This window comes from Panonychus citri, unplaced genomic scaffold (assembly GCF_014898815.1).
Source record: "Panonychus citri isolate SS breed McGregor unplaced genomic scaffold, ASM1489881v1 Contig00143, whole genome shotgun sequence".
Taxonomy (NCBI): domain Eukaryota; kingdom Metazoa; phylum Arthropoda; class Arachnida; order Trombidiformes; family Tetranychidae; genus Panonychus; species Panonychus citri.
In genome coordinates this window covers 723292-737928 of record NW_026515548.1, presented here as the reverse complement: position 1 = coordinate 737928, position 14637 = coordinate 723292, and the positions used below count along the sequence as shown (strand labels likewise).

The following is a 14637-nucleotide window of genomic DNA, read 5'->3' as shown; positions in this document are numbered from 1 at the left end:
GAAAAGCGCAAAAAAACATCGGTAAAAATAGCCCTGTAGTTTGAGGTCAGGCCTTGTCGAGTTCCTTCCATATCCCAACTATTTGAGATTTTTGATCTTTGTTGGTCATTAAGTTATAAGAGGGGAGAACTTGAATAACACCAAATCGTGCTTTAATTGATAACCATCCAGTTGTGGTCAACAGTGTTTTCCTTTTTCTATTAATATTTGGTTTATTTGAATTGAATTTCGTTCCATCGATTTTTCTTCCCATTTGATCTTCATTGATTTTCTTTTGTTCATCCGAAGGTTCGTTGAAAACTTTGAGTTTACTAAGGTGTGCAGGTCTTACTTTACCTGCACTATCTTTTATCTTGTAAGCTGCATTATTTTTTCTTTTTCTAACAATAGAAGGTCGTCGAAAATTTGGAGAAAATTTACTCTCTTTCAACTCGGTTTTAAGAATAACCTTTTCTCCATCCTCTAGATTTTTAAAGTTGGATTCTTTATCATGTTGAAGTGTTTGTGAATCTTTAGCAGCATCTGAAAAATTACGACCATTGCTCTTATATTTGGCCACTCATTTTCGAGAAATGGCACGTAACTGTTGAGAGTGTGAGGCTCTCTTTTGAGCCCAATTGAAAAATCAACAGGTAACGTTGGCTCTCATCCGTAAACTAGATAAAAAGAAGAGGCTCTGGTACTCGAATTATTAGCACTTGTAATGAAATGTCAAAGAGATAGAGGGAGAGATTAAACTAATCACTTAATTACCTTGTTTTTCTTCTTCTCTCTATCTCTTACCTGAAAGTCACCTTGTTTTCCTTGATTATTTAAGAAAACTAATTGTAAAAAATAGAGTAGATTAACCCGTTGATCAGTGAAGATCGAATGGAAAAGAAATCAATTAAACCAGTTAATAATCATTTGATTGTGAATTTAACTAAAGTTTAACTAAATAAGTTACGACAGCACTATTGTAAGCGAAGGTGACCATCGGTAGGACCAGGTCCCATTTATTTGGCCGCTGAACATAGTGAGTAATCATTCGACACAAGGTGTGATTGGTTTTCTCAGTTAAACCATTAGTCTGTGGGTGATAAGGCAAAGTTAAATAAAGGTAAAGTTCGTTCCTTGATCACTGATTATAATCTTCGGGCATCCATGTCTGGACATGATTTCCTCGATTAAGAATCGAGCAATAGTCGAAGCAAATTGACTGTTTACGGCTCGTGTTTCTGCCTATCGAGTGAAATAATCTGTTGCTACGATTATATATTCTCGTCGATTAGAACAAGGCAATAGACCAACCATATCTATTCCAATTTTTTCGAAACGTCTTGCTGCAGCAGAAGAGGAGCCTGAATAGGCGCTGATCCTTTATTATTTTATTGACAAACAGCATAGCGTCGATCATTAATATGATTTACCATTTTCTTCCAATAGTATTTTGCCGTAATCTTTTCATACGTTCGTTGAAAACCAATGTGACCAGATACAATATCGTCGTGATTAGCACGAATAATTTGAGTTCGTAATTTCTCAGGCACGACAATGTTTCGTATGGTTTCTTAACAATTCTGAACGATATTCCTTCATTTATTCTATATTTATCCAGAACCTTCCTGTTCATTGAAATTCAGCTCTCAATTTCAGTTTTTAATCGCCTGATGTGTGGATTTGATTATCTGCTTCATTCGATTGATTATTCAAAAAACCGAATAATCTTTCATCATCATCAAGTTTATTTTCAACTATATCTAATTCATTCGGATACCTTGAGAGAGCATCGCAATCTTGATGATGTTTTCCTGATTTATAGATGATTTTAAAATCAAATTCTTGTAGAAGTAATAAGTATCTAAGCAATCTTGGCGGTAACTTTTTCTTGGAGGTGAGAAAACACAAACTGCAATGATCGGTCACTACTTCAAATTTAATTCCCTCTAAATAAGGATTAAATTTCTCAATCGCATAGACGATTGCACAACATTGAGTAAGGCTGAGAAAGAGTGGGGAAAAAATAAGGTTAATGGTGTGTGGAGGAGAGAGAGAAAATAAATAGTCTTGAAAGTTCATTTAAAAAATAGTAATTTATGTTGGGGAAAAAAAGGGGAAAGAAATTTGGAAAGAAAGAGAAAGAGTGTTATGAGTTTGAGCGATACTCAATTGTCATCAAGATCAAGGTCATTCAGGTCATCGGTAAGATAATACCCTTCAAGGTCATCTGAAGGTAATTCAACAAAAAGTAGTATACAGAGATACTACTGACAAGTTTTTAGGTTTCTATTAGCTTTGCTATACTCGTTAAGATAAATTTATTATATAAAAGATTTTCAACAGTTATTCAATTAAACTGTAATATCTCAAGATCTGTGACAACAGCGGTCTCTAAACTCATTTTCCGGAGTTGAAAAATGTGGAAAATAACAGTACAACCTTCAGATGACCTTGAAACGATAGTCTCTTTGTTTATATTTTAGCTTCTTGATGAATATAAGTCGGTTGATGAAGGTTCGAGTGCTCGCAACTTCTCATTAATTTTAAACAGTTTGATAATGGTTCATAAAATTTATACTTTAAGAGAAGCGTTTGTCCAAAGCTTATTGAAAAATTATTTCGCTTGAGCGACGAATGGAGATTTTCAAAAAGGAGTCGAAGTCATGAATAAGGTGAACTTGTGGGTCTTGAGAAGACCTTTGGAAGAATCGATAAAATTTGTGATTAGTTAGACGAGTTGATAGGTAGAATCTCTTTTTACATATTGTACATTGTTGACTCTTTTTTCTTGTTCTTGAAATTGGTCGTTGTATTTTTGTAGTGGTGAAGTCCGACTTTCTACAATTATCGATGCATGGACAATCATGTGATAAGTAAACTCCTGAATTAATGTTGGTATAATTACATTGGCATTTGAAATCCTAAGATTACTAAATTTCAATTAAATCAAATCTTAAATGCTCATCATTCGACTTACCATTCTAAAGCCTATCTCCAATCGGGACTGGCAAGGTTTTCAACGCAACAACCGTTTATATATCTCAAAGAAAAAATGACGCATGCGTAAAGAAAAAAAATTTAATGGTCATGCGTACTCAAGGGTGATGCGAATGATTATTTATTCTTTTTTCCCAAAATTCACCAGTTTGATATCTATAATGAATATAGTCAAAATATTTTTTGGCCTCATCGTATTGATCAGTACTTATTTCCACTCCATCCCGAACAATCATTTCCATCCATGGCCAACGTTGTGGACCTTCGGTATTATAGTTGACCCGTCCAGATTAACTATCGGGAAAATCAACCTCTTGACGAGTAGCACAATTCATTCGCTTAGTTTTTTCGTTTGGTCCCCGCCAAAGTTCACTATTGACCCAACATGTTCAGCCACCTGTCTAGCTTTTTCTTTAAGTTGAAAGCAGTAGAGGCAACGATACATTATCGGATTTGCATTGATAATGCGTCTTTGATCTTCCTCCATTTTCACAATTTCTTGTACTTCATTACGACCAGCAACAATCCAGAAGTTTTCCTTGGTTACTTTATCTCTTCTGGACCAGAGAAGTTTATCAATAGTTCACCTGGCACGATCGTTTTGTCCCACCTCAGCATTGAAGTGACCAAACTATCCTCTTCATACCACATTTCGAGATCTGAAGGCCATTCATTCATCACCTCACTCACTCGCACTTGCAAAATAGGAGGTTCATCGGGAGTTCGTTCATTCGAATCGCAGTATTGGATGTACCGTCCATTCGAGAAGAAAGTCTAGTAATACGTTGATTATTGATTGTCGAAGTTGATGGTTGGGGTTGATCAATAGCTGAGGTTGAAGTTGAGGGTCAACGTTGGATGGAGAAGAGTGTTGAGTTTGAGGTCGATTGATATTGAGCTCATGAATAGATCAAAATCTATTCATTTACATGGAGAAAATTCCAACCCATTTACTCACTTAAGAATTGATGGAACAAAAACGCATGCAAAACGCGTCATTCTCATGTCAAGAAGAAAGGATAAAAGTGAATGATTGAAATTGAATGAATAGATCAAAAGCTATTTATTAACATGAAGAAAATGATGAACTAATGAATAAAGATTAGAATTGATCGAAAAATGTAAGTTATAGTAATCTATATAATGGTTAATAACGTTCAAATATGTTCAACGCTATAATCATACACAAGATCGAAAAAAGAACAATTAACAATTCCCAATGTTGTTCTAAATAACATAGAAATTTCATTCAGTCTCAGAACAGTTAACAAATTTTATGGTTTAAACTTTGAACAAGAGCAGAGTGTAAGTCGTAATGTGCGTCGGAAGTTCAAATACTTGATCTAATTAAAGATATAAATGGACGAAGAAGCTAAGTATTTTCTTCATTGATTAGTAATTTGTGTTTAGATTGTATCAAAAAAGATGTAAACCTTAAGGTGATTTGACATAAACTACCGATTAGAATTTTATTTGAGGTATATTGAAATTTCAGTAAACAAAACTCTACTTACTTCTTTAAAGAGAGTACAATTTCTTTTTTAATGCAGGGGATGAAGAGTTTTATCGACTGGAGGATATTTAATCGAATGAACAACACGAAGGTGATATCAATGAAACAAACTTTACGAACACACAAAACTTTGTTGATGGAACAAAACTTTTGTGATGAAATAAAACTCCAGAAAAGAACAATACTTATAAAACAGAACGTTTATAATAGTAAAATTTAAAATCAAACTTTTGAAATTACACTTTAAGATGGAGTATTACGCACAAAAGACTGAAACTGAAAAGAAACTTATTTTGATTTTGACTGATTGAATGAAAAAGATAAACTAATCTTTTCATAGTTCAACTTTCATACTTTTACAAAAGAGCATAATCTTAAAGATCATTAAGATGTTGGCTATTTCTCACGACGCATTAACTAACATTGTGTAGGTAAGAATGAGGTTAATGATCGTTTCAAATTTTTAAATTACCCTGAGCAAGGCTGAGAAAGAGGTGGGAAAAATAAGGTTAATGGTGTGTGGAGAGAGAGAGAAAATAAATAAACTTGTTTTAAAATTTAAAGTTCATTTAAAAACAGTAATTTATGTTGGAGAAAAAGGAGGCAGAAGAGAAAAGTAGAAAAGAAAGGCTAAAAAGGGGAGGACACAAAGAGAAAATGTGTCAGAGTGGTATGCTTTGCCTTTTCTCTATTCAACTATTTTTACCGATGTTTTTTTGCGATTTTCTCAGCAACTAAGAGTCTAAGAGACACGAAACTTGACTGTTATGAGTTTGAGCGATACTCAATTGTCATATCAAAAGATCAAGGTCATTCAGGTCATCGTTAAGATAACACCTTTCAAGGTCATCTGAAGGTAATTCAACAAAAATTTTTTAAACTGTTCCTGATTTTGGTCATGCCATTTTTGAACAAATTGACTTCATTTTGAATAATGTTAATACTGTAAAGTCTTCAAATATGTATCATTATCAAGCTTATTTAGAAAATCTATTATTTAAACATCCCTCCGTCATCGATATTGGTTCAGAAGGTATAAATAGAAGAGATGAAAAAGAAATGTATTTCAATCTTCACGTACCGATTTGTCAACAGGATCGATTATTGATTAATGGTGTACCTATTCAAATCTGTTTCACTCGATCAAAAAATGGATTTCCATTAGTTGTTGGTGATAAAACAACATTAACAGTGAAAATTACTAAATTATCGGTTCATATCAAGAGAATTAAACTCTTTCCTGGCGCTCAAGCTGGTGTTTTAACTACACTAGAAAAAATTCCGGCTAAATATTTTATTGTTAGAAATGAACTTAAAGAATTTGCTCTGAATCCTGGTTCAAAAGATTACAGTTTTGAAAATGTGCACAATGGAATTTTCCCAAGGAGAATGATTATCGGAATTGTTAATTCAAAGGCTTTTTCGGGTGAAATTGAATTTAATCAATTCAAATTTGAGCATTATAAATGTAATCATTGAGCAATTAGGTTATTAAGCAATTTTATCTTGTTGATACATGTAAATGTCATGGTTGGTTGATCCTAACCTTCGATTTGTCACAACTTGAGTATCTTCTTCAGATAAACATCGTTTATAGTCATCAAACGATAACTTGTTAGCGACAACTTGTCTTTGCACGCCTTTCGCTCTTTTTCTCACCGGATGTACTTTTACATAAAGTTTCGATTTGATTGCTACAACCTCGTGTATTTCTTCCCCAGCCATTTCATCTTTTAGAAAGCCAAGCTCTTTTTTATGCTCATCCGAGTGTAAAGGATGGTCTTCAGGTAAATCACTGAAATCCAACACATGTTCGAGCTTGAACATATTCTCGTTCAAATCATTAGATTTTAATGCAATTAGTAGAGAATCGGTATCAGAATAAATTAAACGACATCTATCACCAAACTCAGATTTGAAATGTCATAATAAATAGTGTAAACATGAAGCTTTGATAATTCAAGCACGGTAAATCAAACTACAATTGGCCTGTCCATAGTATCAACATCCTTTTTAAGTTGAAACATTACTTTGTTTTCATCAATTATGTAATGATATTAGATAAATAGTTGATTACATAGATAATTGTTGCTAACTAAGTTAGTCTAGAAAAACAAAATACTTATGATTATCGGTTACTATATCAACCGATAATCTTTCATGCAATTAACTTTAATTATATAAAATAAAAGTTATTAACGGTGTTACCGCAACCTGAATAAGGTTAAATTTAGTTCTAATTATTACCAAAGGTGTTTAGTCGTGAACCGACCTGAAAATTACCCAACAAGTGGTTGCCTTTGTGTGAGGGCTTTTTGTGAATTGTTTAAACTTGGTAAATTTTCCACCTTGGTTAATAAATACCATCAAATAGTAATATTGTGTTTCGTATTGAAAAAAAGACAATACCAGTGGTTTTTGGCTATCTTGGCTCAAACAACAATCCGAATTGGTTTCATTCATCAATAAAATTTTCTTTTCTTTTCCAATTTTCATTTAAATAAAATTGACTTACTAATTAAACAGGTAAAGCGAATAGGAGACGAGGATTGGTGAAAAAAAAGTAAGTGCTATTTTAAATTTGGTGACACCCTGTTATACCTTTGAACTGAATCGAGTCAGTGAAGACTCATTCAGTCCACGTTCATTACACCATAACTTCCAAAGAAAAGTCAGTGAAGACTATTCGTTGGCTCGTCATTAACTACTTCGTTAAGAATAATAGAATTCAAATTACTATCGTAGTCTGTGAAAGATCAATTAGTCATCCTATTAGGTTAATCATTTCCTCCTCGTAAACAGAAATAGTGTAACTCTGATCATGATCTTATATCAATCCAATTGTTCATTCTTACACCCGAATCAAAAATTTTAGAGGTAAATAAAAGGTTCTAATCTATTGTGACTGTTGATTTAGATCAGCTTAGGAGAAAGGATTACCATTGTTATAAGAGTCAGTGAAGACTCGCCGATTGCAGTCAGTGAAGACACAATCACCCGTAACTTTAATCCGAGTCAGTGAAGACTTGAATCAGGTCAACTTTCTCAATTTTCTCAAATTCTTTTCTTTATTAACCTTTAATTGACTTTGAAATTTGTGTCGCCTATTCGTACCAATCATTCTGCTATCATATTGATCCTTAATTACTCTCAAGCAGTGGCTTTATCAGTTCATGAATCAGTTGCTTCAACAGTTAATCTAGATAACTAGTAAGTGTTTATTCTCCTGATTAATTAGCAGATTAATTTTGCTCTCATCTCTCAATTACAATGACTTCTAGACCTGAACCTTTGGATTCTGAGTCCAATGATAATCAGTTTAGTCAATCAGATCAATCAAATCAATCAAATCAATCAAATCAATCAAATCAATCAAATCAATCAAATCAATCAAATCAATCAAATCAATCAAATCAAGTTAATCCATCAATAATGAGTGTCAATCTTTCGAACCTATTGAAAAATCATGTGACTATTGAACCTTTAAAGGTGACAATGAAGATGTAATTGACTGGTTGTTACAATTTGAATTAGCATCTCGAGCTTTAGGGTTAAACGCTGAAGAAATGTTTAAGATTATCCCCTTTTACCTTCAGGGTTCAGCTCGTCGCTGGTACAACCTTACCTTCAGCTCTTATGGTGCCAGTGTCAAACCTCAAACTTACGAAGAGTTAAGGGAAAAAATGATTTTAGGTCTTTGCCCAGCTGATTATCGAACTCACCTCTCTCAGCAACTTCATAATAGTAAACAGAGACCAGGTCAACCAACCACTAGCTTCATCTACGAGATACAAGAACTTTGCTTCAGGATGAATAGCCAAATGCCCGAAAACTTGATGATTAGTTTCATTTCTGAGAGATTCTTACCCCAAATTAAATTCGTTATTACATTACAAAATCCAAAAACATTAGATGAACTCATCTCAGCTGCTAAGTTAGCCGATAAAGCCATTACCAGTGGTGAGGTCAAAATTAACCATGTACTTAGTCTTGAAGCTAATCAATCGAACTCAATTGAAAAGAAATTATTAACAACACTCGACCAGTTACAATCAAAGTTCGATCAATTAGAAAATAAGCTAAATGCTCTCACCGCCAGAAATCACAATCCAAACAGAATTAGCTGTAACTTTTGTGGTCATCGAGGTCATAGTGAAGAGAACTGTAGGTTTAGAATTGCAGCTCTTCAGACTAATAGCTTTCAGCCAGTCAACAGCCAACTCACTCAACCTTCGCAATCCAATCAACAAAATTTGACAGAGCACCCGACTGTTAGTCAATCGAATTATGTAGCTCAGCCGACAGTAAATCAACAACCTCTTTCGCCTCAAACTAACAATAACCAATCAATGACCAATCAATCGAATTTCCCATCTCAATCTGATCAACAACCATTTTACAATCAAAGAAGAAGAGGCAATAGAAATTACCATCGTTCAAACAATGACCAAAATTGGAGAGAGCGAAATCAAAATAAACAAAGAGAAAATCAAAATCAATCAGAGTCAGTTACCCAAAGTAATCAAGGTCCTCACATCAGAGCAATTACCAAAGGTGATTACGATGCTGAAGATGATGATTATAGTAGTGATGAGGGACCTCCGATTTCAGCCGTTTGCTCAATATTCAAGAAAAAACTTATTCATCAACAGATTAAAGTTGATAATTTGAAAGTCGAGGCAATGTCTGACACAGGCTCAGATATGACCTTAATTACTAAAGATTTAGTTAATCAACTAAATTTAACTTTACAACCTTACAAAGGTCCGATTCCTTTAGCTGCTAATGATAAGCCAATTCAGATCCTAGGTCAAGTTGACATCACAATTAAGATTAGCGACAACAATTCAGCTCTATTGATTGTAACAACAGTCCAAGTAATTGATCGATTACCAAAACAATTCAGTGTCCTGGTTGGTCAAGATGTCATGTCAAAAGCTAACATTAAAATTGACTGCTCAGCCGGTAGAGTTCATATAAATAGTCAACCAACAATACAAATTGATACCGAAGCAACTGATTTAAGTGAATCTGAGACTATGAATGAAAGTGAATTTGATTCTGTTGATGTTGACAATATAAGTAAATCATTGAACCTCGAAATTGACAGTGAAGTCAACGACGAGGATAAAAATAAATTATATGAATTAGCTAGTGAATTCAGAGATGTGTTTGCAACGACCCAAAAAGAAATAGGGCGATCCAATTTATTCACTCACTCTATTGACACCGACAATCATCCTCCCATCGCCTGTGCACCTTACACCCAAGGCTCAACTAAGAGAGAGATAACAAAATCACTAATCGATGAAATGCTACAAGATGACCTCATCGTTGAGTCATTCTCACCTTGGTCCTCACCTGTTGTCTTGGTCAGTAAAAAGACCAAGGACTGGAGACTCTGTGTCGATTACCGGAAATTAAACGCGATAACGAAAAAGGATCGTTACCCAATACCAGATATCAACACCTCATTGGACTGTTTACAAGGTGCACGATATTTCAGTTTACTCGACCTTCGAAGTGGTTACCATCAAGTGGAAGTTAATCCTCCTGATCGAATCAAAACTGCTTCCGTCACTACATTTGGAATGTATGAATATAAAGTGATGCCGTTTGGACTTTGTAATGCCCCTGCCACATTCCAACGCTTGATGGACGTTTGCCTCGCTGGTCTAAAGTACAATTCATGTTTGGTCTACATCGACGACATCATCATCTTTAGTAAACAATTGATGAACATTTAAATAGACTCAGATTAGTCTTCAATAGATTGAGAACCGCTGGTCTCACCCTAAAACCTGAAAAATGTACCTTCTTCAAGAAAAAGATCCTTTACCTTGGTTACATCGTCAGTGAAGACGGCCAAGAGCCTGATCCAGAGAAAATCAGAACAATTAAGGATTATCCAATTCCTCTAACGATCCGTGATGTTAGAGCCTTCGTTGCCCTTTGCTCATATTATCGCAAGTTCATCAGAGACTTCGCCAAGATCGCCCGACCTTTAACTCAGTTAACTCGAAAAGAAGCACCATTCAGTTGGGGATCGGATGAACACTCATCATTCGAAAAGCTTAAACAGTTACTTTGCTCAACTAACGTCCTAGAAAATTTTGATCCGAATCGCCAAATCCAACTACGAACCGATGCCTCTGATTTTGGCTTAGGTGCGATTCTCCTTCAACGACATGACAATAAATGGAAACCAATCGCCTATGCCAGTCGACAGCTACAAGGTGCTGAAATAAGTTATCCAATATCAGATAAAGAATGCCTAGCGATCATCTATGCTGTTGAGAAATTTCGTCACTACCTCGAGGGGTCAAAATTCGAAATTGTAACCGATCATTGTGCTTTGTGCTTCCTCAGATCAAAAACAAAACTTCCTCCGAGATTAATGAGATACTCTATCACCTTACAATCATTTGATTTTACAATAATTTACAAATCGGGAAAAATTCATGCCGATTGCCTCAGCCGTTACCCGACTCATGATCCTCAATTCAACGATAAAATAGAACAGTTCGAGCAAGGTGATGATATTTTCACCCTCTTAGTTCAAGAAAATTCAAAGGAGATGAGTAAATTAATGAATGAGCAACAGAGTGACCCATTTATTCAATCGAAACTTAATCAATTATCAAATTTTAATTCATTGGATAAAACAACAAAACAAAATTAATTAATAATCATCGTCTTCGAAATGGTGTTCTTGAAAAAAAATTATCACTGAATATGGAAGTCGATGGGTCCAAGTCGTTCCTGAGACTCTAATTGATGAATTGTTAAAATCTTACCATGATGATCCGACTGGTGGTCACTGTGGAATTTACCAGACTTACAACAGAGTCAGACAACGCTATTATTGGCCAAAAATGCATCAAGTAATTGCAAATTACATAAAAAATTGTCGTGATTGTCAATTTAATAAACAAATTAAACATGATGCTTACATGAAATCGATTCACGTTGGACGACCATTTGAGAAACTCGGCATCGATATTGTTGGCCCATTGCCCTTCTCATCTGGAAAAAAGTATATCATTTTGGCCACTGACTATTTTACTCGGTGGGTGGAGACCAAGGCGCTCACTCACAAGACCGCCTCGGTAACTGCAAAATTTTTGATCGAAAATATCCTCTCTCGTCATGGCTGCCCCTCCTCCATATTGTCTGACCAAGGTACCAATTTCACTTCATCAATCATCCAAAAATTAAGTGAATTCATGACATCAAAATGGCAATTTTCAACTGCTTATCATCCTCAAACCAACGGATTAACTGAAAGAGTAAACCGAACACTCTGTCAAATGTTAATTCATTATTGCTCGGAAAACAAATCCAAGTGGACACAAATGTTACCTCTCATCACTTTCGCTTACAACACCGCAACAAATAGCAGCACTAAATCTTCCCCATTTTATCTGATCTATGGACGAGAACCAAATTTCCCTATTGACATCCAATTATCACCACAAAATGATCAAATGAACATCGATGAATACACTGGATTCATCATCAATGAATGGAAAAAGATTCGTGATAAATCGAAAATTTTCTCTCTCGAAGCGAAAGAAAAACAAACAATTTATCATGATTCAAAATCAAAATTAATTACCTTTGATGTTGGTGATCAAGTTTAATACACTAAAACTCTTCGAAGTGATAAATTAGACACAAAGAAGGAAGGCCCATTCACTGTCATCAGCAAGATAGGTGAGACAACATATCGAATTAAAAACGACTCGAGCACACTAGAATTCCAAGCCCATGGCTCTCAACTGTCGAAATTCAACCCTAGAGAACCAACCAGATCACGTTCTCTATCACCATCTCATCTTGGTCGAAATTTTACAATGATGATGATCTTATTCTTGTTAAGTCTTGTAGCTGGTACTGAGTATGGTGCCGATGTAGTTTGGAGAGTCACTAAGCACAAGATAATAACTGGCTGTCGAAATATAAATTACACAATAATTATACAGAATCCTTGCTTACAAATAAAACCACCAGTTCACGTGGAAATAAGAACCACAAATTATCCATGTGATATGAAACATGGTCCTGGACTAGTAAACAAATTCACTTGTCTTGAACGTGTCAGACAAGCGGCACCGCATTGTGAAAAGCATTTGAAGCCGTATTGTGATCGTCTACCCTACAATAAAGAAGATGTATTCGAATTAGCACGGAAACACTGTGAAAATTATGTTGACCTACACATGACACGTTCCATTTTTGGATCTAATGCAGTCCAGGTGAAAAAAGAAAAATGTGAACTTACCACAACTCTTTTAATTGGATCCTTAGCCGTTATTGGATTTGGAAAAATTAAGGACTGGATTTATAAATCAAAAGACGATAATCTATTATCTCAGTCAACAAATCTCACTCTCGAAGTTCTTAACATACATCAAGAAAGTTTAAAAAAAATTGCAGACCAAGTTCAATCCACTCGCGCTCGTTTAGATGATCTGGAAGAGATGATCCCTGTTACTGCTCTACAATCAGCTACAGTTGTTTATCAAACACAGAGAATAAATGAGATACTAAGAGAAACTCGAGTAGAAATGGAAAAAGGAAATAAAATACCAGAGAGTTTGATCAAATTTTTCCAAGTCGAATTACCTTGTGGAGATAATTGTCCGTTAAACACAATGGAAAATTGTCAGGTCAGCTTCAAACAGGTTAATAAAACCTTTCTCCTTGAGCTTCTATTCCGAGTTGATATCTATGCGAACCATCTATTGATCCATAAAGCCGATCCATTCACACTGGTTGAAGAGAAGAATGGAACCGAAATCTGTGTCAAAAATTATGTTGGTCCAAAGTTCATCCTAACCAATGAAACATCACAACCCCCAGAAATATGTGAAGTTGATCAAGAAGACTTCGAGTCCAAGAAATTGAACTTCAATACTGGCCAATTCTGTCGTAAGGTCCCTGAGACGGGACTATGGAAACTTTCTGATTGCATGGAAATTTCACCAAATAACTATAAATTAAGAAAACCACAAACTAAAGTGGTAAATGAAGATTTTTATGTTTATTGTCGCGGTCACAATCTCACGATATTGAATATAACAAGACCATGTCCGAACCAGGTTCTGAAAATTTCGAGATCGATGTTCTTTCGAATTGGTGACACTTCCTACACCCCCACAGAATTAACTCTAATCGATGAAAAGGATGTGACCTCTTGGTCAACCTCAATCAATTGGCAATTATCTCCTTATGATTATGAACATATAAACTTGGAACCAGAAAAATTAGAAATGCTAGAAAAAGCCGTTAGAAAAGTTCAAGAACAAAGTAATGAACCTTGGTTCATTTCCTTGAAGAGAGAACTTTTCAACCTTTTCCTCGGATTAATCGCCTTTTCAATTCTCATCATGTTGTTTCTCAAGATCATCAAGATGATCCTCAGTCAAAATCCAACTGTTTATTCAATGTCAACTGAACCAGTTACTCTGAAAAATGATGAAGGAAAAGTCAAGAAAGAAAAACAAAATTCTGAAACGGATTATGTTCCACTCAACCAATTATTCTAACCAAAATTTTATATTTTATTCTTTATTTCTCCCTCTCCTATTAGATGCCTGGTGATAGTCCCCCATTTACATTTATAATAAATTTACTTATACTAACTCGATATCTCCGTCGGATCTTCAACTCTTATGGTGTTCCAATCTCACCCAGCGATAGAAATAACCAACGATTCAGATTTCAATGCACCCAATTAGACCGTCGAGTGTATGCTAAGGTTACCATCTCTGCCACTGATGATAATTTAAAACTAGGATATCTACAATTGATGAAACTCTTAAACAATTGTCCAGTGAAGGGCAGGGTAAGAGAAAATCGTTGTAGCATCTGCTTCAGACATAGTCACTCCGAACAAAACTGTAACTTCTACGCCGCTTGTCTCGAAGGTGACCACCTAATAGGTACTTGCCCTTGGCTCAAGAAAGATTGCACTGATCAACCAAGAGTCAACTTGGTAATCTCTGGCAAAAAACGTCAAGATTATCGACAAAGAGGCAGAAAAGATCATCTGATCTTCTGGAAAAGTATTGGTGTTCTCGATTTCAATGTTTTGGATAAGCTTAACCCTATTGGACCAATAGATGATCAAAAGAAGACCTTGT

The 14637-nt window shown here is 35.1% G+C and overlaps 1 protein-coding gene across 1 annotated transcript; it reads left to right on the top strand.

The window, feature by feature from the left end:
- The first annotated feature begins 12340 nt into the window (after window positions 1–12340).
- Window positions 12341–14041, top strand: LOC128396331 (uncharacterized). The gene has a single exon (XM_053356903.1). It carries the CDS (start codon window positions 12346–12348, stop codon window positions 14038–14040), a length of 1695 nt encoding a protein of 564 aa, XP_053212878.1. The 5' UTR covers window positions 12341–12345; the 3' UTR covers window position 14041.
- The last annotated feature ends 596 nt before the right edge of the window (window positions 14042–14637 follow it).